At 45.7% G+C, this 27,289-nt stretch overlaps 1 protein-coding gene across 6 annotated transcripts in view; it reads left to right on the forward strand.

Moving 5' to 3' along the window:
- CLOCK (clock circadian regulator) overlaps positions 1-27,289 on the forward strand; it is a 140,994-nt gene that overhangs the window by 66,276 nt on the left and 47,429 nt on the right. For all 6 annotated transcript variants that reach the window (XM_040334807.1, XM_040334801.1, XM_040334820.1 and 3 more), the window contains 3 exons: positions 10,462-10,582; positions 12,298-12,411; positions 24,778-24,896. In XM_040334807.1, the coding sequence (XP_040190741.1) occupies positions 10,462-10,582; positions 12,298-12,411; positions 24,778-24,896 (354 nt within the window). The remainder of the gene's footprint in view (positions 1-10,461; positions 10,583-12,297; positions 12,412-24,777; positions 24,897-27,289) is intronic.

Consider the following 27,289-nt stretch of genomic DNA (forward strand, 5'->3'; position numbering starts at 1 on the left):
CACTAAACTGCTCTATGCTGAAATAAAGATATGTTTATGCTACAAACAAGATACTAAAGAGGCGTTCCCACGTTTTTACAGCAAATTTTTGCTTAAGGCCCCTTTCACACATGCGGACAGTTCAGGTCCGCCTGTCACTTTTTTAGGTGGACCTGAACAGGTCTATGGAGCAACGGATGTCAGTGGTGACATGTCCACTGACATCCGATCCACTGAATGCAGACAGAGGAAACCCTATTTTCCATCCGTCTGGCAGTTCGGATGAAAACAGACAGGCGGTCCGTTTTCATTCGATCCCCCATAGTGGAGAGCGAAACTTTGACAGGTCTGTCCATGCACAGTCAGCAGAGACAGACCAGTCATCTGCCATCTCGGCAAGGATCAACGGAGCGATCCCTGCTGAGCAAGTGGAGTCTGTCAAAACAGACATGTGCGTAAAAGGGGCCTAAAAAACAGTTTTCATATATTGTCATACATGTTCAAACTGGCCTATTGCGTGGGCATATAGTGCCAATATAAGGAAAGGGGACACAGCTGGGCAAGAGCTACAAACCAAGATCCAGCAATGCACATCCGTAATGGGAAGTTGTGGATTATGATTAAGCCCTGTAGGTGAGGTGAAACATGTCAGAAGAGCATAACCAGGAGGAGTTCAGGCTGAAGCTGCATCTTTACCTCTCCATATAGTGACTGGGTTCCGGTGTGCAGTGTTTTCACAATAGGAAAATGGGCAAGGTTTTAGAGGGTGGACAGCACCAACAGTAAAAGATGGTTATTATTTACAAGCAACCAGGTGTGTCCACAAACTATTGAAAAAAAAATAGTATTTTTATTTTACAGTATATCAGAGTATGCATACACTCATGTGTTATAGAATCGTACCTTTTAGGATATTGGACACTGGCAAAGATTTAGAGAACACATCCCCTGGGCTCTTTCCCTAAAACTCTACCCCACTCTTCTTCACAGAGAAAATCCCCCTTGGCTTAAAAAGTTTTATTATTTATTTTTTTATCTTTTGATTCTTCAACCAATAATCTGTCATCTAATGCCAGCCTAGAAGCAGTGTACCTGGATCAGCGCAGCCTTGGTAAAACTTGGAAGCCGTACCTGGACATCACAATGTGGGGATGGCCTGTAATGTTGCTTTAGGCACGGCATCCTGCATGGGCACTCACCTTGGCATTTTAGTGCTTGTGCTGAGTTCATCGCTATGGAACCTAGTCCCTAAAGAAATCTTTAAGGGCTTGCCCACTATGGTGGGTGAAGCCCGGACTTTGATTATAGTCCAGCTTTGTGGACGGGTAAGCTAGGTTCACCATTACTGTAAAAATTGGGCTTTATTTGGAATGTATTCACCTTGCAGTGTAAACTTTGCAAACTTGGCACTCAAATTCAACCATTCAGAGCACAGCAATGAAAAGTGGTCATCAGGATGGCAAAATCGAACAGCAAAGGGGAGACCGTCCAAAGGGCAAACAGAAGGCACGGCAACGAAGAGTGATCCTCAAGGCACAAATATGGGACAGCAAAGTGGAGCTAGTCCACAGGGTAAAGACACAACAGGAGTCTAAAATGTTGGCACAGCAAGGATTTAAGTTCTTGGCACACCAGGCTGAGTAGCTTTGCGAAGCAGGGATTTAAGTCCTTTTGTGTACAGGTCAGAGTGGCACAGCAGGTGTTTAAGTCCTCAGCACAGGCAGGGCACAACATGAAGACAGAATTCTAGCACAGCAGGGATTTAAGTCCTGGGCACAAAGGGAATAGCAGGGATGTAAGTCCTTGGCACACAGGGTAGAACAAAGTGGCACAGCAGTGGTTTAAGTCCTTAGCATAGGCAGGGTACAGCAAGGGTTTAAGGACTCACCAGCTAGAAACTGGCGTGCATCCAGGCATGGGACTCCAGGACCAGAAGAAGAGGCAGGCCAGTCAGTGGTTTTCTGTAATCCACCGGGTCCAGTACATGGGGGTCTGTGGGGTGCAGTCGCAGCTCAGGACCACCCACTGCACAGCGAGGGGGAAGAGAAAGCAGGGAAAGAACACTGGTGTCTGGGCCCCACTTAAGCATTAATTTCTGGAGTGGGGTGCGTGCTCATGTAGACATGCACGGCATCCAGTTCTGTAATGACTCACTGGTCTTCTGGTCATACTTTTTTAAAGTTTTACAAGGTGGATATTGAGTCATCTACTGATGAAGCTTTTGGCCACAAGCTTCTTACATGGGCACTCTTGAGGTTGAGTCTTCTGATCCTTGTTTTTTGGCCTATTGGAACAGTTCTGGTTGCCTCTTTGTTACCCACCCTTCATTGCTATGGGATGCATGATACCATGGAGCATACTGTAAATGCTCTGCCTGTGTCCTGTCCTCTACGATTAAGACAAATTTGGACTTGCCTGTAAATTCCATATCTTGGAGTATAGTACAGGACATGGGACACCCTTCCTTACCTTCCTTGGTTTACTCTCCTTTGCTTACTACAAAACTAAGGACTCGCAAAGTGAGGAAGAGTTATAGGGGAGGTGACCAGGGAGTGTTTTCTAAAGCTTTGCCAGTGTCCAATCTCCTGAAGGTACAGTATCTCGCAAAAGTGAGTACATCCCTCACTTTCTAGGAAATATTTTATTATATCTTTTCATGTGACAACAATGAAGAAAGGACACTTTGCTACAGTGTAAAGTAGTGAGTGTACAGCTTGTATATCAGTGTAAATTTGCTGCCCCCTCAAAATAACTTTACACACAGCCATTAATGTCTAAACCGATGGCAACAAAAGGGAGTACACCCCTAAGTGAAAATTGGCCCAAAGTGTCAATATTTTGTGTGGCCACCATTATTTTCCAGTACTGCCTTAATTGATTCCCTTGGAATGGAGTTCACCAGAGCTTCACAGGTTGCCGCTGGAGTCCTCTTCCAGTCCTTCATGACGAGATCACGGAGCTGGTGGATGGTGGAGACCTTGTGCTCCTCCACCTTCCTTTTTTTGAATGCCCTACAGATGCCCAATAGGGTTGAGGTTTACCCTCCGCTTCTTTAGGAAGGCAGTGGTCTCCTTGGAGGTGTGTTTTGGGGTCATTATGTTGGAATACTGCCCTGCGGCCCAGTCTCCGAAGGGAGGGGATCTTGTTCTGCTTCAGTATGTCACAGTCCATGTTGGCCTTCATGGTTCCCTCAATGAACTGTAGCACTCATGCAGCCCCCAGACACTCCCACCACCATGCTCGACTCCTCACCTGATTGCCGCCACCCATTCTTGACACCATCTGAACCAAATAAGTTTATCTTGGTCTCATCAGACCACAGGATATATGGTTCCAGTAATCCATGTCCTTAGTGTGCTTGTCTTCAGCAAACTGTTTGCAGGTTTTCTTGTGCATCATCTTTTAGAAGAGGCTTCCTTCTGGGATGAAGGAAATGCAGACCAATTTGATGCAGTGTGCGACAAATGGTCTAAGCACTGACAGGCTGACCCCCCCCACACACCCTCTGCAGCAATGCTGGCAGCACACATACCTCTATTTCCCAAAGACAACCTCTGGATATGATGCTGAGCATGTGCACACAGCTTCTTTGGTCGACCATGGCTAGGCCTGTTCTGAGTGGAACCTGTCCTGTTAAACCACTGCATGGTCTTGGCCACACCATGCTTGGCAATCTTCTTATAGCCTAGGCCATCTTTATGTAGAGCAACAAGTCTTTTTTTCAGATCCTCAGAGAGTTCGTTGCCATGAGGTGCCATGTTGAACTTGCATAACTAGTATGAGAAAGTGAGAGCTAGAACACCAAACTTAACACTCCTGCTCCTCATTCACACTTGAGACCTTGTGACGAGTCACATGACACCAACGAGGGAAAATGGACATTTTCACTTAGGGGTGTACTCACTTTTGTTGCCAATAAACCTTTTGACAAAAATTGCAAACCCCACCATTTTATTCTCCAGGGACTTTGCTTTCAGAAAACAGATTTGTTTTTCTAGCAAAAGATGCAGATTTGTTTTGTATGTGAGAAATGTCAGAACTGGCCCAATGAAGTGGTTAATATTGGTGCAATCTTTCTGAATGCATGCACTTTGATGCCAGCTGTTGCTAGGACTGGGTGCAGATGCTGCACTGAAATTTTGGCACTCTTAACCACTTCAGCCCCGGAAGAATTTACCCCCTTAATGACCGGTCATTTTTTGCGATACGGCACTGCGTTACTTTTACTGACAATTGTGGGGTCGTGCAACGTTGTACTCAAACAAAATCAAAACATTTTCCCCACAAATCGGGGGTTCTTTTTGGTGGTATTTGATCAATCCCTGCTTTAATTTTTTGCGCTGTAAACAAAGACTGACAATTTTAGGGAAACAAATAATTATTATGTGTGTGTGTATGTGTGTGATATATATATATATATATATATGTGTGTGTGTGTGTGTGTGTGTGTGTGTGTGTGTGTGTGTGTGTGTGTGTGTGTGTGTATATATATATATATGTGTGTGTGTGTGTGTGTGTGTGTGTGTGTGTATATATATATATATATATATATATATATATATATATATATATATATATATTAATATATAATTTTTTTTTTTTTTTTGCTATAATACATATCCAATTATAAAAAAAAAAAAAAACTTTTGTGCAAAAGTTATAGCGTCTACAAAATATGGGGTAGATTTATGGATTTTTTTTTTATTATAGTTTGATTTTTTTTACTACTAATGGCTGTGATCAGCGATTTTTTTAGCAGGATTGCGGCGGACAGATCGACACTTTTTTGGGACCAGTGACCTGAATACAGTGAGCTAAAAATGTCTACTGGTCGGGGCGTGGCCGAGATGGGGGACTGAGCAGACGTGTTCCCTGAGTGCTCCTGGAGTGTGATCCTTCTTTTATCCCTGTCTCCTGTCCGGGCCTGCTTGCGGGGCCTCTTGGTGCTCTGAATGCCGTCCAAAACCTTTGGGAGCCAGAAGAAAGCAAAAAAGCTGAAGTTCCCTGCCTTCATTCCGGAGGATTTTGATCCGACTGCTGGCTCCCCGCCGCCTCCTGCACGCCTTTGCAACATGGCGTCGCAGACGGACCACGAGGAGGGTCCTGCTCCAACCCCCCCTGGTATACCTGAAGTTATGGCGGCGATCACTACGTGTCAGGCGGCCCTGACTAACAAAATTGAGGAAGTGCAGCTGGATGTAAGCCTGATCAGACAGGACTTTGATAAAATCAGGTCGCGGGTGTCGGAAGCAGAGCGCCGCGTGAGTGAGGTTGAAGATGTTGTGTCTGGTCATGACGCCTCTATTAGGGCCCTGCAGTAGAAAGTTAAAGCACTTGAATATCGTGGAGGACGCCAAAAACAGGAGCCGCCGCAATAATCTCCAGGAAGTGGGGTTGCCGGAGGTGGTGGAGGGCCGTGCCCCGGCTCAATTCGCGGAGGAGCTCCTCCGTTCCTTGCTGCCTTTGGCACTGTTGTCTCAATATTTTGCCGTTGGGCGCGCCCATCGAGTCCCTCTTAGGCCTGGTCCTGAGGGGTTCCCCCCCTCGCACATTCATACTTCGGCTGTTGAATTTTCGGGCCCGGGATGAGCTGCTACGGGCCTCCCGCGCTGCTGGGGACCTACCTTACTGCAATATGAAGCTGCTGCTGTTCCTGGACTATACAATGGAGATCCAACGATGGCGTCATTCCTTTGATGCGGACAGGGGTACTCTCCGCCATAAGGGAATTAAATTCAGCGTTCTTTTTCCCGCAAAGCTGCGGGTGGTGGACTGGGAGACGGTCCGTTTCTTCACCTCTCCGAAGGATGCCTATGCCTGGGCAGATACCATGCCTTAACAACCTGATAAGTGTTTGGTTGCTGCAGTGCTATCCTGGGTCCGGTGGATTGCTCGGTCTTGGCGGGTCGGGGGAAGATGGTGTGGTCGTTCCCCCCCCCCCCCCCCCCCCCCCCCCCCCGTCCGTCCGTCCGTCCGCTGGTTCTGACCTTTATACTATGTTACCTGGTCCTCCTTATGGCTAAGTGTAGGGTGGTTTCATGGGACTTAACTCAGCTGTGAAGCGCTCTTTGGTGCTTAATTATCTGAGGAAGCTCCACCCCCAGGTGTGCGTCCTTCAGGAGACACATCTGATGGGCTCCCGAATCCTGAGTTTGAAGCGGGCGTGGGTCGGTGCACACTACCATGCGCCATATTGTAATTACGCCCGGGGCGTCAGCATCCTGGTGCACAGATCCTTGCCCTTTCAGCTCTTGGATGTAAAGTTGGACCCGGGTGGCAGATATGTGCTCCTACATGCCCTAATCTCAGAGATTCCTTTTGTGTTTGTGGGAGTGGACAGACTACGCGCCTCTGGTCCCCAGCAACATGGCCTTGCCAATTGGGCATCTGCATTTCATATGACGGATATCTGGCGTCACATGCATCCCTCTTCTAGTGGGTACACCTGTCTCTCTAGCACTTATCGGACCATGTCCCGCATTGACCTGGCGTTTGCCTCCCCCGGTTAGCTGCAGAGGGTGGTTGATGCTGAGATCCTCTCTAGAGGTATTTCGGATCATGCTCCGCTATCTGTTACCATCCGGCTATCGCAGGTGGAGGGTGTGCGGCTGCTGAGGCTGTCCAGGTACTGGATTATGGACCCTGGGATTCAGAAGGAGATGCCGGAGGCCTTGTGTGCATTCTGGTTGGACAATGTGGGCACTGCCAGCCCCCTTTGTCGAATGGGATGCCTTTTAAATCCTGGCTTAGGGGTGATTTTATGGCTAGAGTGGCGGTGCACAAAAGGGAGTCCATGCAGTCTCTGAAGGAGCTTGAGGACCGGGCAAAGTTACGGGAGGCAGCGTATGTTCGTTCCCCTGACTCGGAGCACTATGTGCCATGGCGGGACGCCTTGCGGGACCTGTCCTTGCTTAGAGTGGATCTTAAAAGTCTATGCTCGAGAGTGCCCAAAGGGTCTTTGAATACGGGGATAAAAACGGTAGGCTGCTGGCTTGACTTGGCTTGCCAGGGGGCAGCGGCCAGTGACCCATGTTGGTAGACTGTGGGATAGTGATGGCGAGCTGCTCACATCCCCTGCGGATATAGGAGCTAGGTTCCTGGACTTTTACCAAACCCTATAATCCACTAGGGCCCACTGATAGCACTGAACTGCTTCGATATTTGGATCGGGTCTCCCTCCCCTCCTTGACCGAGGCGCAGTGTGAGCAGCTGGACTCTGATATCACCCTTGAGGAGGTGCAGGTTGCCTTGAACCCCATGCAGTCTGGGAAGACTCCTGGACCGGATGAGATCCCAATTGAGTTTTACTCTGTGTATCAGGAATTTATTGCCCCCAGACTTAACTCTATGTTGCAGCAGTCCTACTCCATGTAGTCCCTTCCAGATTCGATGTCTGAAGCAATTCTGGTGTTGGTGCCCAAACCCGGCAAGGACCCTGAGGAGTGTGCCTCGTATAGGCCCATCTTCTTGATTAACGCAGACGCTAAGCTCCTCGCAAAGATTCTGACTACTAGAATTGGTAAGGTGATCGAGGATCTGGTTCAGGTGGACCAGACCGGGTTTATGCCGGGGAAGGGCACCAACATCAACATCCGTCAGTTATTCTTGAACCTGGCTGCTTCCCACAGTAATGGAGGGTCTAGGGTCGTGGCCTCTCGACGCCGAGAAGGCCTTCGACTCCGTGTGGGAATATTTGTAGGCGGTGTTAGGGAAGTTTGGTTTAGGGCCTAGATTTCTCCAGTGGCTTAAAATGCTCTATAGATCTCCCAGAGCTAGACGGACCGTATAGTCGGACTTCAGGTTGGCCCTCTGGAGGAGAAGATATCGCTATATGCGGATGACCCTCTTCTGTACCTCCACAATCCCGCTGATTCATTGACAGCTGCCTTGGAAATCTTTGAGTTTGGTAGGTATTCTGGGATACATATTAATTGGACAAAGTCTGTTCTATTCCCACTAGATGTGAAGGCTAGAAAGGTGGCCCCTTGGGCGGCGCTACAGTGGGTTGAAGAGTTTACGTATTTGGGCATTAGGGTCTCCCGAGACCTTCAGTCTTTCCAGCGGCTCAACCTGCGACCGGTTGTTGAACGACTTAGGGACCACTGCTCGCGTTGGAATAACTTGCCGTTAAACCTTCTGGGGCGCATTAACGTTTTAAAAATGATCTACCTACCCAAATTTAATTACATATTTGAGGAACTGCCCTGTGTGGATATCCCTCACTTTTTTTAAGGACTTAGATGGTTGACTCTTTTCTGTGGTGGGTTCGTCCCCTCGGTTGGTCAGATCCACCCGTCAGCTTCCTGTTAGTTGTGGGGGGCTGGCCCTGCCCAACCTATTGGTGTATTATTGGGCGGCTGTGCTGGTTACAGTGCGGTGGTGGTTCGAGCAGTCTAGAGCCAATGCAGCTACCTGCCTGGAGGCGGCTATTGTGGGTTCCCTCACTGAACTTTGTAATCTGGTTTATAGGGGGTCCTCTGCGTACCCCCTGTTGCCAGCTCCATCCAGAACTACGTTATGGGTGTGGGGTGTAGCTAGGCGCCGTTTTCTGTCCCCGGGTCACTGGTCTTCCTTTACCCCATTATGGGGGAACCCTTCCCTTGGGTACTTTTGCTCCTTGCCGGACCCGCAGTTATGGGCCCGTTGGGGCGTTAAATTGCTGCGAGATATCGTTACCGGTGGGTCCCTGCTTTCCTTTCGGGACCTGTCGAGCCGGTTTGGACTTCCTCCCTGGATGCTTTTCCGTTACTTTCAGTTGCGGAGTGCCTTCCGGGCTCAGTTCCCTACACCTCCTATCCTCCAGGCCGATGTTGTTGAGGATTTGCTGGCTCGGAACTCTCTGAAGAAAGCTCTGTCCACCTTATACCTGACGATCCTTAGTAAGGACTCCCCTAAGATAGACTCCTTGTGGAGGAAGTGGGAAGCTGATGTCCCCTCCCTGGACAGGGAGGCATGTTTTGAAGATCGTTACAAGTTAGTGATTTCCTCTAGGGATAAATTGATACAGACAAAGTTCTTGCATAGGGTATATTTTACACCTCAGAGGCTGCATGGGATCTATCCGCAACGCTCTCCGAATTGCCCGCGTTGTCGTACCTCGGAGGGTACATATCTCCACATGTTCTGGACCTGTCCCAGGCTTTCGGACTATTGGTCCACGGTTTTTGAGACAGTTAATGTTCATCTCCATCTGAGCCTCCCGGTTTCCCCGGAGCTGGCTCTGCTGGGGGTGCAGGATGATGAGCAGAGGCCTATATACACCAAGCTGCTAATGTCACTACTATTTTTCTATGCCAAAAAGGCGATTCTGCTCAAGTGGACCTCTAGGGCCCCTCCCACGGTGGGGGCATGGATGGATACAGTCAATGCTGTCCTGCCTCTGTATAAGCTAACGTATCTGAATAGAGGATGTCCCCTGAAGTTCGAGCGGGTGTGGGGACCATGGACTGATCCTATATGATTCTATTTTTTCTATGATGATCCTTGATTGGTGGTGGGTTCCCTCTGCCCCTGCGCCCCCCCATTAACGCCTTATATATATTTTACAGACTACATGATTGACATGTTACAAAAAAAAATATCTACTGGTCGCTGTATAAATGACACTGGCAGGGAAGGGGTTAACACTAGGGGGTGATTAAGGGGTTAAGTGTGTCATAGGGAGGTGTTTCTAACTGGGGGAGTGGACTGACTGGAAATACAGAGAGATCGCTGTTCCTGATCACTAGGAACAGATGATGTTACTTTTTCCTTTTTGTCAGAACGGGGATCTGCTTTGTTTTTTACATGGGCATATCCCCCATTCTGTCTCTCTAAAAGGGGGAATGGCAGGTGGCTGGCGGACATCAGCTGCCGGACCCGCAAATTGGCTTCCCCGCGCTGCAGTGTCTTGTGCACGGAACGATGTATAGGTACGTCGTTTACGCAATAGGACCGTCCTGACACAGTATATATGCGGTGGGTGGTCCTTAAGTGGTTAAAGACTTCTTTTAGCATTCAACGGTGGCTCAACCACTTGTTTTTATCTTTCCCGGCCACCCCTTGTAAAAGAACCCCAAAGGTTAACTCCAGTCAAAACAACTTATTTTGTATTTTGGTGGTGGTGAAGGGCTAGAACCTTTTGTGTTTGTGTGTGTTTGTGTGTGTGTGTGTGTGTGTGTGTGTGTGTGTGTGTTTTTTTTTATATTGATGTTTGTATTATCATTTGGTGAGACCTTCCCTTACCTTTTTGTTTAGGCGTGACTAGCTATCACCGAAAAACAGAAAGTGAAATATCCCCAGTTGGGGCACAGGCAACAGTAAAAAGGTACAAATAACAAAGGTTCAAAAGCCTTCTATACGCCATCGAACACAAAAAAATCTGTCTGCAGTTCTGGCATAATGCTCACATTTTGTACCTGAATGTCATGACTTAGAACTGGATAAATTGTGTTGTTTTTCAGCTGGAATTTGGATAATATTTATATTTCCTTTTTCTTTTAGTCTGATTTGGTTGATCAGAGTATATTTAATTTTGTCCCCGAAGGGGAACATTCAGAGATATATAAAATCCTGTCTACACGCACGTTGGAAGGTGGTCCTTTGGGTTCAGATTATCTAAAAAGTAAGTTTTTCTGATAAAACACTTCTATAATTAGCATTTTCATGCACTTTATTCTTAATATACTTGTTGCTACATATTTGATTTACTCAAAAACATATTTTTCCATGAAGGGATTACAAAATGTGACAGAGAGATCTAGTGAAAATAGTGTAGGTGCAGATTAAAAAAAAAAAAAAAATCAGGGCCACTTCCTTTGTTGAATCAGATATGTGGTGCATAGCTGTATAAATCGCAGGTAGACATAAAAACAAATCCTTTGGCAGGTGTACAACTGTAATTACAAAAAATGTAAGGCGCTGTGTTAAATTACATACAAATAGAATGCATTGATTTTCAAATCCCATAAACCAATATTTTTTTCACAATGGAAAATAGAAAACATATCAAATGTTAGAAAAAAATAAAGTAACTTTGAAATTGATGGCAACAACACCTCTCAAAAAAAGTTGGAACAGGTCAATCTGGCAAAATGGTAATAACAAGGAAGAGCTGGAAGAACATTCTGCAGCCAATTAGGTTAATTGGTCACAGGTCAGTAACATGATTGGGTATAAAAAGGGATTGGAGAGTCAGTGTCTCAGAAGTAAAGATGGGCAGAGTTTCGCCAATGAACAGCTGCATCTAAAAATTGTCAAACAATTTTAGATAGTGTTGTATTACTCATGTGCTAAGGCTTCCCATAGGTTGATCTTCTGTTTGATCAACCGGTGGGCTGACAAAAAATGGACTCCCCCATCCACACAAGCGAGGTTGATGGAGGGATACTCCCCGTTGTGCTGTTTTATTCTTGCGCTTAAGCCTATTGGGTGCATGCACTGACCAAATGAAATTTTTCCTACATTCCAATTTAAAAAAAGCTGATCATTAATACTGAAAGTTAAAGATAATTTCTTACCATCTTTCCACCCCAACCCCTTGCAAAATATCTTTGTCATCAGGAGACATTAGAACCTTTTGTCAAGTATCCTCATTTGGGAGTTTTACCTTAACTTCCTGTACTAGTGACAGTTGTCACTGGAACAGGAAGTGGAAGGAATCTCCTAATGTAGTCAGCCGTAAAAGTCTGTAAAGAAGTCCTTCCTTCTCCCCAATCTTTCTTCAAAACAAAACGAAAAACATTTTCAGCAGAATTTTGGCAACATACCTACGAACTATAAATGGTAAACAAAGTGGGCCTATCATTAAAAATAAACTCATGTTTGCTAGCTGCTCACAATCTAAAAACTCTAATCGGCTCTACACAAAAACAAAAAAAAAGTTAAGCCCTCTTGCACACGAGGCGGACAGCATGTCCGTTTTCATCAGATCTCATCTGATACGCCATGGACGGATGGGGACGTATCGCCATCCGCCTGATTTTGGCAGATCGGATCGGGTCTGATGTCAGCGGACATATCTCCGCTGACATCCGACGCTCTATAGGCATGCATGGAGCAGCCGTTCAGATCCGCCGTCAAAACTGACAGGCGGACCTGAACGGTCCGACCGTGTGAAAGGAGCCTAATACCTACTGCATATGCTGGTTGGGCACATTTTTGTAAAATATATGAATTCTGAGCTTTTGAAACAACCACTAAGTCCTGGCCAGGAAAGATGTGTTTGGAAAGCTGAGATTTTATATTCATGAAGTTTTCTTCTTTTATAACAAACATGGGAAAATACGCTTAAATAGCTGTTATGGTATACATTGTAATGATTTTTTTTAATTCTTTCAGCAAAAAATGAACTTGAATTCTGTTGCCACATGTTACGGGGAACAGTTGACCCAAAAGAACCTGCTACATATGAATATGTAAAATGCATTGGAAATTTCAAGTCTTTAAATAATGGTAAGTTACACAGTTCATGGATGAATTGGTAGCAGAATTAATGGGCCTGTTCATTAACCAGTCCCAAGTGCCAAAGCACATTGACCTATAGCAACAGGCCAGATTCCTGTTTATGGTGGTCAGAGCAGATAGATGATGCCTGATTGGTTTATGTGGGAAATTTCTCTTTGCCAGTTCCATCGTTCTTTGCACTGCTTATTTGACTAGGTACACTGGCCCAGATTCAGGTAGGGGTGCGCACTGATACGGCGGCGCAGCATATCGTTTTACGCTACGCCTCCGTAAATTACTGGAGCTACGCTTCATTCACGAAGCATTTGCTCCGTAATTTGCGGCGGCGTTTCGTAAAAGGGGTCGGCGTAAGCGTGCGTAATTTAAATGATCCCGTAGGGGGCGTGGATCATTTAAATTGGGCGTGTTCCCGCGCCGAACGTACTGCGCATGCTCCGTCGGGACAATTTCCCGATGTGCATTGCGGTAAATGACGTCGCAAGGACGTCATTGGCTTCGACGTGAACGTAAATGGCGTCCAACGCCATTCACGAACAAGTTACGCAAACAACGCAAATTTTGAAAATCGCGACGCGGGAACGACGTCCATACTTACCATTGGCTGCGCCTCCTAATAGCAGGAGCAGCCTTACGGCGAAAACGACGTACGCAAACAACGTAAAAAACGAGCGCCGGCCGTTTGTGAATCGGCGTTGGTATGCAATTTGCATACTCTACGCTGACAACTACGGGTGCGCCACCTAGCGGCCAGTGTCAGAATGCACCCTAAGATACGACGGCATAAGAGACTTATGCCAGTTGTATCTTAGGCTACAGTCGGCGTATCTAGCTTTCTGAATACAGAAAGTAGATACGTCGGTGCTACTTAGCAATTACGCTGCGTATCTATGGATACGCAGGCGTAATTGCTTTCTGAATCTACCCCACTGTCTTTAAATCTTAACCAGGATTTACCAGTGTTTTTCTTGTTTTGTTGCACTACAACCTAGAATTAAAATTGATTATTTTGAGTTCGGTACCTTGAGTATGCGTAAGTATCCACCCCCACTAAAATTCGGTACTTTGTAGAGCCATCATTTTCTGCAAGTACAGTTGCACATTTCTCCATCCGTAGTTCTCTATTAGCTTAGCACATGTAGCCACAGGGATTTTTGCCCATTGTTCAAGGCAAAAATTTTCAAGTTCCATCAAGTTAGATGGGTTGCACTGGTGTACAGCAATCTCTAAGTTACGCCACAGATTCTCAACTGAATTGAAGTCTGGATTTTGATTTGGCCATTCCAGGACATTTACTATAAATGTTTCCTTTTGAATCTCTTCGGGGGTAGCTTTAGCAGTATGTTTATGATCCTTTTCTTGCTGGAAGGTGAACATCTGGCACAATCTCAAATCTCTGGCAGACTGAAACACACTTTTTCTTCAAAAATGTCACTCTATTTAGTGTCGTCCATCTTTCTTGAACTCAGAACTGGATGTCGACAGGCTTGTCTTGTCTGTTCTTTTCCATAAACCCCGGACCTCACTCCCTTGTCAAACCCTTTTATTCAGGTGTATCTCAGATGAGGCCCACCTCTTCCAGCATCTTGTGCTTCCTTGGGACCTCAGTCTGGTTCTCTATGTCCTGAAGAAACTACATTTGAATCTATCAGAGAAATCCCCATAGATGATCTCTGCTGCAAAGTAGCTTTCTTGGTTGCTATCACATCTATCTCTGAGCTAGCAGCTCTCTTGTAAGGAGCCAATCCTTATTTTTTACAAGGACAAAGCCATCCTTTGTTTCTAAGGTGGTATCGGTCTTCTACCTTAATAAAGAAATAGGGGGGCATGGTCTGGACATGGCTGAGTGAGGATGTGTGTCTATGGAGCTCCCGGTCCGACCCGTCCTTACCCAGCTTTACTACAGATATATCTACTTTTTCTACCCGGCAGGCGGGCAAGAGCGGGGATATCCAGAAATGCCTTACCGGCGCTCTCGGGTCCTCTGCGGCCTTCAAGATGGCGGACGCCGTGGCAGGTCGACCTCGTGGCACACAATCGCCGCAATCCTCATCGGCAACATCGCAGCCGTCAGCGGCACTAAACATGGACCTCACCGTCCCAGTTATATTCCAGCCAGACTCACGGGACTCGTCACAGGCTCCACACACGCCTCTGACGGCAGACGCGGAGCTGAGGGCACTGCTACAAGCCCTGCAGACAAGGGCAGATATGGAAGCCATTGTCAACAGGCTAGAGAAATCCCATCAGAAAGAGATGACGGTGGTGCGACAAGAGGTCCGTAGGTTGTCGGACCGACTTGGATCCGGGGAGTCTGCGGTGGCCACCCTGGAGAGCCGGATGTCAGCGGTCGAGGCGGCACAGGCCGCCCAGGCGGACACCATCCTCACCCAACAGCTGCAGCTTGAGGAGATGGAGGACCGTAGCAGGTGCAATAACTTGCGCCTGAGAGGCCTGCCGGAAGACACAGGGGCGGAGGACCTGGCGGTGTCCACTCTGGCGATTTTTGGGACCCTAATGGGGGAGCTCTCCCCGCCCGGCCTGTCTTTTGATCGGATCCATAGGACCCAGGGCCCCCACTCCGCGGACCCTGACAGACGGCGGGACGTCCTATGCCGCATTCACCAGTATGCACATAAGGAACTGATACTCCGAGCAGCGTGGGAGAAGGAAGATGTTGAATTTGATGGAGCTGTGCTACGAATCATGCCTGACTTGTCCCGAGCTACACTGCAACGACGGGCATTCCTGAAGCCTGTGCTGGAGGCTGCTAGACGTGCTGGCCTGACATACAGGTGGGGTTTCCCCATTTCAGTTACTTTTAAGAGGGCGCAGCACTCCTTCACCCTCCGGACGTCGGCTGATCTCCCTGCCCTGTTCGCTTTTATGGACATTGACCTCATCAAGGTACCGGGTTGGCTCCAACCATTGCCACGCTTCACCACCCGCTTGAGACATCTGGCGCGAGAGCCCGATCGCCTGGACCACAGAGGAACTGGCGCAGACCCCGCCACATCTCGGCAGAAGCATCGAGCGAGGATTAGCTGATCGTGTCAGTGAGGTGAGCCTATGGAAACCAGATCTTTCCCTGATGTACCTCTCCTGCCCCTGTTCACTTTTCAGTTGCTTTTTAATCATTTGCCCCGCATTTTTTCCTTTCCCCCCTTTTTTTTTTTTTTTTTTTTACTGTTGGCCTTTTTCCCCCCCTATGTCAGCTGGTTTGGTGTTTTGGTCTTCTCCCCCCAGTGCTGAGGACGGGTGGGTGTCCCTCTTCCCCATGGTACCACATTTTGTTGCAGGTCGGCCTGGCCTGCCAGCTGCCTCAACCCCCCTTGAATGCTTTGGAGTCGGAGACGGCACACAAGACCGCTGGAGAGGGGAGGGTGCTGCACATAGGCACGCGGGAGGAGGGAGGGCTATCAGTTGCGGGTGGTGGAATCAGTGACGGGGGACTCAGATTTGATCCTCAGACTATCCCAGGGTGGTTGGGAGGGGGCTATACCCTGCTTCCTTCACGTATGCTGTGCGAGAAGTTCCATATGCCTGCACAGATCCCCATTCCCCCTCTCGCCACTTTTGCTGCCCTTTTCATACGGGACACAAACTTACTCACGCACAGCGGAGGAGGGACTGGTGTTCTTGCGGCCACCAAGGACTTTCCGGAACACAGGCTTTGAACATTTGCGGTACCGGCGTCCCAGATCGGTGGTGCCCCTGAGGTGGGTGCCCACAGGTTCGGAGATCAGGTCACATGCATAAATGTTATACCAATGATGCTGCTTTTATGTTTTTCATGTATCTTTCAGTCTATAGGCCTGCATATGATGTAGGGGTAGCCTGGGGGGGGGGGGTTCCACTGATTAGGTGGATTCTGAGGGGTCGACATAGACTGAAGGGGGGGGGATAACATGGTCTGCCCTTTGGCACACCCGCATGGTGGAGACGTTGCACTACACGGGGGAACTGGGGGGATTGGTGAAGGAGGGGACTGGGCACACCGCTGTGGCCCAGGGAGGAGCCGGTTTGACATGACATCATGTAGAGATGATGGGCCCGCCGTGGGATAGGCATACGGGGTCATCTGTGGATTTCCCGAGTTAGTTTTAGGGAACCTTACAGGGCTCACCAGACACGATAGTTGGGGGTCAGGTACGGAACGACTGACCCACTTTCCTTGCTTTTTCATGGCTCAATGTTTACTGTTTATTTTGACTTCCTTATTGTTATGCATATATAGTGCCTTGCGAAAGTATTCGGCCCCCTTGAACGTTGCGACCTTTTGCCACATTTCAGGCTTCAAACATAAAACTCCAAGTTTTGGAGGCTAAACAAAAGTCTCCTACAGACTCCGACAGTTCTATCGGAGGTCACAAACTAATTGAAGCACTACCTCCAAACGAATGATACAGCAGACTGCGACCCAGGTATTTTGTGAGAAGCCCACAAGGCAGTCATACAAGGAGTGCTAATTAAACATGGCGCGCAAATAAAAAAAGGTAGAATCAAAACACAAACGCACACCGGTGGCCTTACTCGAAGTGGAGATAATGTCTCCCAGGAAACCGATGGTAGATCTGCTGCATTTTAGAGCTATAGCTGCATTGCAGGTCTGCCAAAAACGTTCCTATGAGTCGGGAAACAGATGCGGGAAATTACTAGCCAGAGCGGTCAGAAAACAGACTCAGGGCGTATATCCCTCAAATCGTAGCCCCCTCAGGACAAAAAAGACCACACCGACCCAATTAGTGACAGAGTTTAAAGACTATTACTCCTCCCTCTACAACCTTCCGGTAAACCCCCCGAATGACGCAACGATACGGGACTATCTTTTGACCTCCCAGATTCCCCAGCTGTCGATGGAGGCGAGGGTGGGACTGGAGGATCCCACCACTGTGGAGGAATTACAGAGAGCGGTAGGCGGGATGAAACCGGGCAAAGCTCCTGGCCCTGATGGGTTTACTCTGCAGTATTGCCGAACACGTCTGCCGCTTTTAGACCCTCCCATGGTGAAGATGTTCAATGGCCTAGGAGAGGGAGCCTCTCTCCCGAGGGACACTCTCAGGGCACATATATCCCTTATATCGAAAGAAGGCAAAGACCCGGCGGCGTGTAACAGTTATAGACCCATATTCCTCCTGAATGTTGACCTTTAAGCTTTTTACTAAGATTTTGCCAACAGAATGTCCCAGTTTATGCCAAATCTGATCCACCTAGATCAGGTGGGGTTTGTCCCTGCTCAAGAGGCAAGGGACAACACCACCAAAGTGCTTAACCTTATTCATGCAGTCACTGCAACCAAAACTCCCTGCGTCTTCCTCAGCACAGATGCTGAGAAGGCGCTTGACCGTGTAAACTGGGTCTTCATGTCATCGGTCCTTAAACAGATTGGCCTAGGGAACAGAATGCTACAGTGGATTGTTAGTTCCACACCCACTGCTCAGGTCAAGAATAATGGAATTCTCTCGGAATCGTTTCAGATAACACACGAAACACAACAGGGAGGTCTGCTGTCGCCCCTCCTCTTTTCCCTGGCCCTAGAGCCTTTTTTGTGCACTGTGAGATCCAACCCAGATATATCGGGGGATGACGGTGGGAAGGGTCGAATACAAAATCTCTGCGTACGCGGATGACCTTATGTTTTCGCTAACTAATCCGATAATGTCCCTGCCGAACCTCCTCAAGGAATTTGACGGGTATGGAAGTCTTTCCAACTTGAAGATCAACTTTGATAAATCGGCTGCTATGGGGATCCATATACCTTCCAGTAGACTGCAATCCTTACAATCACAATTCAGGTTTAAATGGTCAGACACTTCCCTCACCTACTTGGGAACTCTGATCCCTAAAGACCTGAAACGCGCCTTCGATCTTAACTTCCCGCCTCTCTTGACTAAAACCAAATTGCTCCTGGAGGAGTGGGCCAAAGGCCTGCACTCCTGGTTCGGCAGGTGTAATCTTCTTAAGATGTTCATCCTCCCGAAATTCCTATATCTATTTCAGGCCCTCCCAATTAGGGTTCCGTTCCATTATTTTAAACAAGTGCATTCCCTCTTTACCAAATTTATTTGGGCAAAGTCAAGACCTAGACTGCGTAGACGATACCTAACACTACCCAAACATTATGGAACTACTATTCGGCGGTCCACTTTGGAAGAATAATAGATTGGAACCGAAATGGTGACAACAAATTGTGGATACAGCTGGAGCAAGCGCAATCTGTTGCCACGCTAGGAGGAGCCGTCTGGTGTGACGACCGGCTGGCACCGGGGCTGAAGTCGCACCAGGTAATAGGTACCACCCTCCAGATAGGCGCTTCTATGCTGTCTACAACCTCGCTTTCCTCTAGGGACTCCCCTCTGTATCCGATATTGGCCAACCCCGCCTTCCCTCCCGGACTGGACCGGGCAGAGTATGAGACGCTCCTAGCATCTGGCAGAGATCGGGCCCAGCACTTTGTGGCAGACAATCACTGGCCCTCAGTGCCCACCTTGACTGATGACAGCGGTCATTTTGGGCTTCCCTTTTGGAAAGCAATAAGACTACACCATTTCCTCCACTCGATACCCAAACCGGCACAACACAGCCGCGACCTGACGACTTTCGAAAATTACTGCGGGGATGAAAGGAATCCTGCCCAATGTGCTGTCTAAAACCTATGATCTGCTTAACACCCCTGCGGAACAACCGGACTTGCAATTCTTACGAAAATAGGAAACGGATCTACAACGCCCGTTCACTGACGCCCAAAAGCATTCGATTATCGGATTCTCCCTTCAAACATTTATCTGCACGAACATCCAGGAACTTAATTATAGGATCCTGACCAGATGGTACTACACACCCAGTCGACTATATAGGTTCTTCCTGGCCACCACAGACAATTGTTGGAGGTGTCAGACAGAGAAGGGGACACTCCTCCATCTCTTCTGGTCCTGCCCTCTGCTGCAGCAATACTGGACGACAGTCCGCACAGTCACTCAAAAATTCACAGACGCGATTAGTGACGACCCGGCCTTCATCCTGCTCCACGCCACTTCAATTCCGGCTCGGAGTTACAAAAAGTCAATTGTGAGGCATCTCTTGAATGCAGCCAAGGCGTGTATCCCACTCCTATGAAAGAAAAATTACCCCCCCGACTACGGGGATGTGGCTGCGCAGAGTGGAGGACAGCCCAAAATAAACAAGGGCATTCCCAGGCGTGGATGCTCTGGACGATGTTCATATACTCCGATGAAGGAGTGGCTTTGCTAGCCACCTGAGTCACAAACTATAACAATTCGTAAGGTCGTTACAACCTTCACATGTGGTCCAGAGTCTTCTAGATCCACCCCCCCCTTCCCCCTCCTTTGCCCTCCAATTTTAACTTCTTCTTTCTATCTTTCCTTCACAACACCTTCCTCTCCTCTCCTCTCCCTATATACATATATGTTTCTGTTCTCTAGCTTTAGAGATTATTATTGGGTGTATTGGTGTTCTGAACCTGGACGGTGCGACCAGGTCTAAAACCGCGCAAATGTAGTTCATTCCATGCTCATCAGATGTGTCCCTGATGACAGGCGTCTTCTACATGTGTGGACTGTTATCCGCCTACCTCAAATGTCGATACTACTGTTGTCATTTATATACTTGTGAGTGTCAGTTGCTGTACTTTATGATGCAAGGTATTTTCTCTGTATGTTTTGCTTTTTTCTCCTTCTGTTTCTTATTCTTTGGGAAAAATAATAAAAATGTTATATTTGAAAAAAATAAATAAATAGTCCTTCCGTTTTTGTGGCCTGTTCCAAAGCAAGAAGAAAATTGTTCTTCACTGCATTGATGTAGTCGGAGCTATCAGAGTCTGCCTCAAAGCAACCAAGGTGTTTCCTGGGCATTTTAACATCAAGCCTCTTTTGCCCAGCTTTGAAACCTGGTCCTCTGTTCATACTTTTACCAAGTTCTACCCGGTGCAGGTCCAATCGTCTGCGAATGTAGCCTTCGGTTTGCAGTGGCAATCTAAAGTTGGGTCTGTTGACCTTTCTTGGTATTGCACCCATTGGCACAGTTTGTTTGCCTAGCTGTTGCCCACCCTTCTCAGTCATTGCCTGGGGAGGTCCCAGTGTTTATAAATATTCAACCTGTGTCCTGTACTGTATAAGTAAAATAAACAAATTTTGACACACCTGTAAATTCCATATCTTGGAGTGCATTTCAGGACACCCCTCTTTTATATTCCTGCATTACTCTGCATTGCTTGCTACAAAACGTTTGCTTGCCCATTTAGTCTAATTACCTAAAAGTACCTGCCTATAGCCCGGGGTATAGGAATATTTAGCCTGTACTGAACTCCAATATATGGTAGTTAGAGGTAAGTCCAAAATCTTCTTTTTTTTTTTTTTTTTTTTTGCATGGTACAAAGTCCTAAAAAATGAAACCTTGTCATTCTAGGCTGTAATGCAACAACACAGGAAAAACATCAAGGGACGTGAATACTTTTGCAGGGCACTGTATATTGTTGTACATATTTAAAACCAAACTCCAGTCAGACCATTAGAACGTTTGTATGCTTTTGCTTTTTTTCTTACTTTACTTGTATTTATTTATTTTTTCTGGCTTTGTCTCCATTTGGGTGATTTCTCCTCACTTTATGTACTTGTGATGTGGGTCATTATGAAACCTTGCTAAGTTTGTTATCTGTGTTCCTGTTCCCTTAATTGTTCTCGTGTCACAGGCATAAAAGGTACAGTGGGGAAAATCATGTTTTGATCCCCTGCAGACTGTGGAGACAGAATATCAACCAAACATTCAGAAAAATAACATGATACAAATATTATAAATTGAGTTGCAGTTCAGTGAGTAAATTAACCCCTTCCTTACCGGGCCATTGTAAAATGACGCCGGCAGGAACCCTCCTTCGATCCGGGTGGACGTCATATGACGTCCTTTGTTCCCGGCGATCTAGAGCGTGCGTGCGCCCGCGGCACCGCTCGTAAACACACAGATCCACCTCCTGTCAGAGGTGAGGAGACCAATGCTGTGTTCCCAGTACAGAGGAACACACATCGGTGACCTTCCCTTGTGAGTCCCCTCCCCCTACAGTAAGAACACACTTTAGGGAACATTTTAACCCTTTCAGCGCCCCCTAGCGTTAACCCCTTCCCTGCCAGTCACATTTACACAGTAATCAGTGCATATTTATAGCACTAATCGCTGTGTAAATGTGAGTGGTCCCAAAAACATGTCAAAAGTGTCCGATGTGTTCGCCGCAATGTCAACGGTCACAAAAAATCTCAGATCGCCGCCATTACTAGTAAAAAAAATTATAAAATAAAAATGCCATAAATCTATCACCTATTTTGTAGACATTATAACTTTTGCGCAAACCAATCAATATACGATTATTGCGTTTTTTTTTTTTTTACAAAAATATGTAGAAGAATACGTATCGGCCTAAACTGAGGAAAAAACGTTTTTTTTTTTTTTTTTTTTAATTGTGATATTTTTCAAATAAAAAATAAAAACCGTAGAGGTGATCAAATACCAACAAATGAAAGCTCTATTTGTGGGGGGGGGGGAACATAAAGATTTAATTTGGGTACAGTGTTGCATGACCGCGCAATTGTCATTCAAAGTGCAACAGCGCTGAAAACTAAAAATTGGTCTGGGCAGGAAGGGGGTGAAAATGCCCCGTATGGAAGGGGTTAAGTAATTGATCCCCAAGCAAAACATCACTTGGTACTTGGTGAAGAAACCCTTGTTGACAAGCACAAAGGTAAGATGTTTCTTGTAGTTACCAGGTTTGCACAAATCTCAGGAGGGATTTTGGTCCACTCTCTTGTTTACAGATCTTTTCTAAATCTTTAAGGTTTCTTGGCTGTCGTTTGGCACCTCAAAGTTTTAGCTCCCCTCATAAATTTTCTATAGGATTAAGGTCTGGAGACTGGCTGGGCCACTCCATGACCTTAATGTGCTTCTTCTAGAGCCACTCCCTTGTTGCCTGGGTGGTATGTTTTCGGTCATTGTCATGCTGTAAGACCCATCCATGGCCTGTCTTCAGCTGAGGGAAGAAGGTTCTCATCCAAGATCTTACAATACATGGCCCCGTATTTTAGTCCCTTCAATGTGGCCTGTACCTTTTTTAGCAGCGAAACCACCCCTAAGCATAATATTTTCACCTCCGTGCTTGACTGTAGGGATGGTGTTCTTCGGGTCATAGTCGGCATTTTTCTTCCTCCAAACATGGCGAGTCGAGTTAGTGACAAAGAGCTCAATCTACTTTCTCCAAATTCTTTGAATTATTTAGATGTTCTTTGGCAAACTTCAGATAGGATTGTATATATGCCTTCTTGAAAAAGGGGGACCTGGCTTGCGGCCGCTGCAGGATTTCAATACATGGCAGTGTATTGTGTCACTGATGGTTTTTTTGGGGACTGTGGTAACTGCCTTGAGGTCATTCACAAGCTCCTTACATGTAGTTCTGAGCTGATCCCTCACTTTTTTCATGATCCTCCTTTACCCCATGAGACAAAATCTTGCATGGAGCTCCAGACAGAGGGTGATTGATGGTTATTTTGTATTTTTTCCATTTGCAAATAATCTCTCCAACAGTTGTCTCCTCATCAAGTTTTTTGCCAATGGTCTTGTAGCCCATTCCAGCCTTGTGCAGGTCTACAATCTTGTCCCAGACATCCTTTCACAGCTCTTCCATCTTGTCCACGATGGTTAGTATTGAATGGAAGAAAGATTCTGTGGACAGGTGTCTTTTTATACACAAGTTGTCATTAGGAGCACCTTCTTAAAGCGAAGTTCCACCCACATTTTTTTTTTTAAACAAACTCTTACTATTGCAGAATGTATGTTAATCAATTGTTACTCTTGTCATTATCGCTGCATTTCTTAATATTTTATTAAAAAAATTACCTTAGATTCAGCCTTCTCGGGCATTCCATTTTACTTGTGGGCAGGCAAAGCCCACAAGCATATTCTTCAGGGATACGGCGCTGCTGTATTCCCAGCATGCACCGCCTAGTCTTACGCATGCACAGTAAAAGCACGTAGCAGCGCAGGAAACTACACAGGTTGCCATCACAACAGGTGGCTTTGTCAGAAGTGCCCGCCCCATTGTGATGGCCAAAGACTGCGATTCTAGTCCTTGGCGCTGCCCATTGACTCCCGAGAAATGATGACGCACATCTCCCAGGAGCAGTAGTGAGCAGAGGCGCTGAGGGAAATGTCAGGTGCCCCAGTGAGGAAGGAGAAGATTAGAAGGGACTACATAGCAACAGACATGAAATTAGTAAGAAAAGAAAATAATAATTTTTGTCCAAATGTTGGTTAGGTTATTTGCGGCACAGTAATGTAAAGTTATTTTTATGGGTGGAACGCCGCTCTGAATCGACAGGACTAATTCGTGTGCCACATGAGCACATACTGTAGCCAGTCTGTGGGAGCCAGAATTATTACTGGTTGATATTCTGTCTCTATCATTTAAAATACACCTGTGATAAAAATTATAGACCCTTCATTTCTTTGTAAGTGGGCAAACTTACAAAATCTGCAGGGAACACAAATAACTATTTTCCATACTGTATATGGGTAATTCTCCCTAGTAGAGTCGCATACTGCAATAAAAACCATACGAGACAGTTAGTTCTCCTTTCAGCTCAAAACCACAGTTTTGACTGCAGTTAGGCACCGAGTATCAAGGTTGTTTGTAGGTATTGGTTTAGTGTTAAGCCCAAAAGCACTTATTTTCGAAAGCCCAGGCTCTAATGCACATATATTCTATAGTGTTTCCTTGTAGTTTATCGGAGAAATGCTCTAAACATTGGTGAATTGTCTTCTTATCCGGCCAGTTGGAAATTGGGCCTCATTCATTTGGGATTTTAGTGCCGTTTGCGGCAATAATCCAGCATATCCCTGCGGCTAGATTCACAGGTAGATGCCAATAGTTCCGACCTGTCAGCTTGTACAAAGCAATGACAGGCTAACAGCGGCCGCACATATTTATGTGTATTTGCACATGCTTTGATTACCTGCGGTTAGGGACAAATGATCCTCCTTGGATGAAAACAGCTTGTCCCCTGGGAGATAATCTGTCCCCAATAGCAGGTGCATGAAGTCACAATCGCGTAATATGAATAGGAATTCTTACTCTCTGGCAAAAATGGCCATTCATCTTCACCTCTGACAAGATCTTAAACACATGGATTACACTAATCTACATCTACATAACACACACAGTGTAGAAAAACAATACCAAAGCTAGTAACATTTCCTGTTTTCACTCTTTCACTACTTGTGTAGGGTTGATTGTATGTGGAGATCAAGTCAGTTTAAAAAAATATCATCATGCAGAATATTTTTACTGTTTGTTTCCAGTGCCCAGTTCTACACACAATGGCTTTGATGGTGCATTACAGCGTTCTCTCAGGCCTGCATATGAAGAGAGAGCCTGCTTTGTAGCAACTGTAAGATTAGCTACACCTCAGTTTATTAAGGTAAAAACTATGTATTGTTTTAATCATTGACAGTAATATTCCTGCATAGCTCTAAAGAATGTTTTTCTTTCTTAGAAGTTTATATGTATGGAACAGATTTAAAGCAGAACTAACACTTTTTTTTTTTTTTTTTCCAAACCCTCTGAAATTGCAAGTTACAAATTGTGCACATTGTATTATGCATATGCCATTTTGCCTAGTCTATTCCTAAAGTAAAATGGGCAACATTTTTATTTTTATTTTTTTATTTTGGATAGAGCCAGGGAGGGTTATAACTGCTGCCAGATTTCTTTTTGCCATCTGTGTCCCATTGCTGAGATTTTCTTTCACTTTGTCCCACAGCCAAGCAGGAAGTGAGGGGAAATTCCTGCAAATTTAAAAAGGAATCTCTTGAGGACGTACAGATCACCAGAACTAGTGTCCCCATTGGAAGATTTTTCCTCTTGCTTTTCTGGGGACAACCCAAAATTTGGGGATTTTCTTTTAATGATAATGGTAAATGGAACAAATGGAGAGGGTGATTCTCCTTAACAATGTTATGTGCAGGGGGCGCTAGAGCTAAATAGATGATACCCAACAGTGAGTGATACCTAAACAATATTAAAAAATAATGTTAATAATGTAGGATGGTCCGTCCGAACCAGCAATAGCATGTAAATAATCATAAACACAATTTAAAGTGAATACAAGAAAAGATATAAAATAAATATGTGAAGAATAAGTGTATATATAGTCCATTCATAAGTGTCCTTATCAGATTGAACTGAATAAATAAATGCTGGAAATTCAATGTGAGAGATGTCCACCTTCACCAAGAAAATCCCCCAAAAGGTGCACTAAAGTATGGCTCCTTACCACAAGGTGTTGACCTAATTGTTTAGAGAAGGTCAAATAAAGCAGTTGGTCACTAAACCAGTTCCAAGATTCAGCTGCACGGCTCTGTTTCCCAAGTTCAAGCACTCTCATGAAATCGAACAAAGAGAGAGATGGAAACCACCATAGTGAAGTACTGTTTAATAAAATGTAACAAAAGTACAGCATCGCCAAATGGCCTCTTACTTGTGTAATGCTGACAAGCCTCAGTGCCGGGTTCAAGGCACTACACAAGTTAGAGGCCAATTTTTGATGCTGTACTTTTGTTACATTTTATTAAACAGTACTTCACTATGGTGGCTTCCATCTCTCTCTTTGTTCGATTTCATGAGAGTGCTTGAACTTGGGAAACATAGAGCCGCGCAACGGAATCTTGAAACTTTTTTAGTGACCAACTGCTTTAATTTCCAGCATTTATTTATTCAGTTCAATCTGATAAGGACACTTATGAATGGACTATATATACACTTATTCTTCACATATTTATTTTATATTTTTTCTTGTATTCACTTTAAATTGTGTTTATGATTATGTTTGATTGTGTTTATGATTATTTACATGCTATTGTTGGTTCAGACGGACCATCCTACATTATTGACATTATTTTTTAATATTGTTTAGGTATCACTCACTCTTAGGTATCATCTATTTATCCATTATTTAGCTCTAGCGCCCCCTGCACATACCATTATTATTTCATTTTTTACTTTTGACCGAGGTCTTAATTTTTGGGGAGCTGCTTATTTATTATTTATGTGTTGTTTATCACATTAATATATAAATTTATTGGCGCGAGATATCACATTGTTTGTTTTCCAGATTCTCCTCCTTAACGGCGACACAGACAGAAATATAAAATGACATGAGGTTCTAATCCCTCTTCACTCTATCCAAAAACTAAAAAAAAAAAAAAGTTTTGCATTTACTTATACTTTATGCAATTAGTAGGAGGTGGTTTAAATTAAAAACATGCAGATGTCATCCAATTAGAAGACAGAACTGGGAGCAGCCTTACTGTTTTATGCAGTGATCATCTGTATCTCCAATGCAAATATAGGAATATAATGCCATACTAGGAGGGAGGTAGAAAAGGCCTAAAAAGTCATAGAGCTTTGCATGGTGTCTGCACAGCAGCTGGTTAGACCTCCTAGAAAAGCTACAAGACATAGTTTTGCAAGCGTGCATTATTTTGTGACTTTCAATTTTTATTGTTTGCAATAAAAGATTAAAAAAACGCTTTACCTGCTCTAACCACTTCCAGCCCAAGGACGTCATATGACATCCTGGACTTTGAGTGGGGATATCTGAATGATGCCTGCAGCTACAGGCATCATTCAGAGATCTTCTTTTTTAGGTGGCGATCCTGTGTACTGTGAGAATAATCATAAAGGCAGTGCAACTGCTTGACCATTCTTACAGGTTGGCGGGAGACAACAAACCACAACCCCCGCCCCTACCTCCCTCTGGTGCTTTTACGGTCGGTGAGCTGGAGAACAAATCGGTCGCCGTGGGAAGTTGAT

This window comes from Rana temporaria, chromosome 1 (assembly GCF_905171775.1).
Source record: "Rana temporaria chromosome 1, aRanTem1.1, whole genome shotgun sequence".
Classification (NCBI taxonomy): domain Eukaryota; kingdom Metazoa; phylum Chordata; class Amphibia; order Anura; family Ranidae; genus Rana; species Rana temporaria.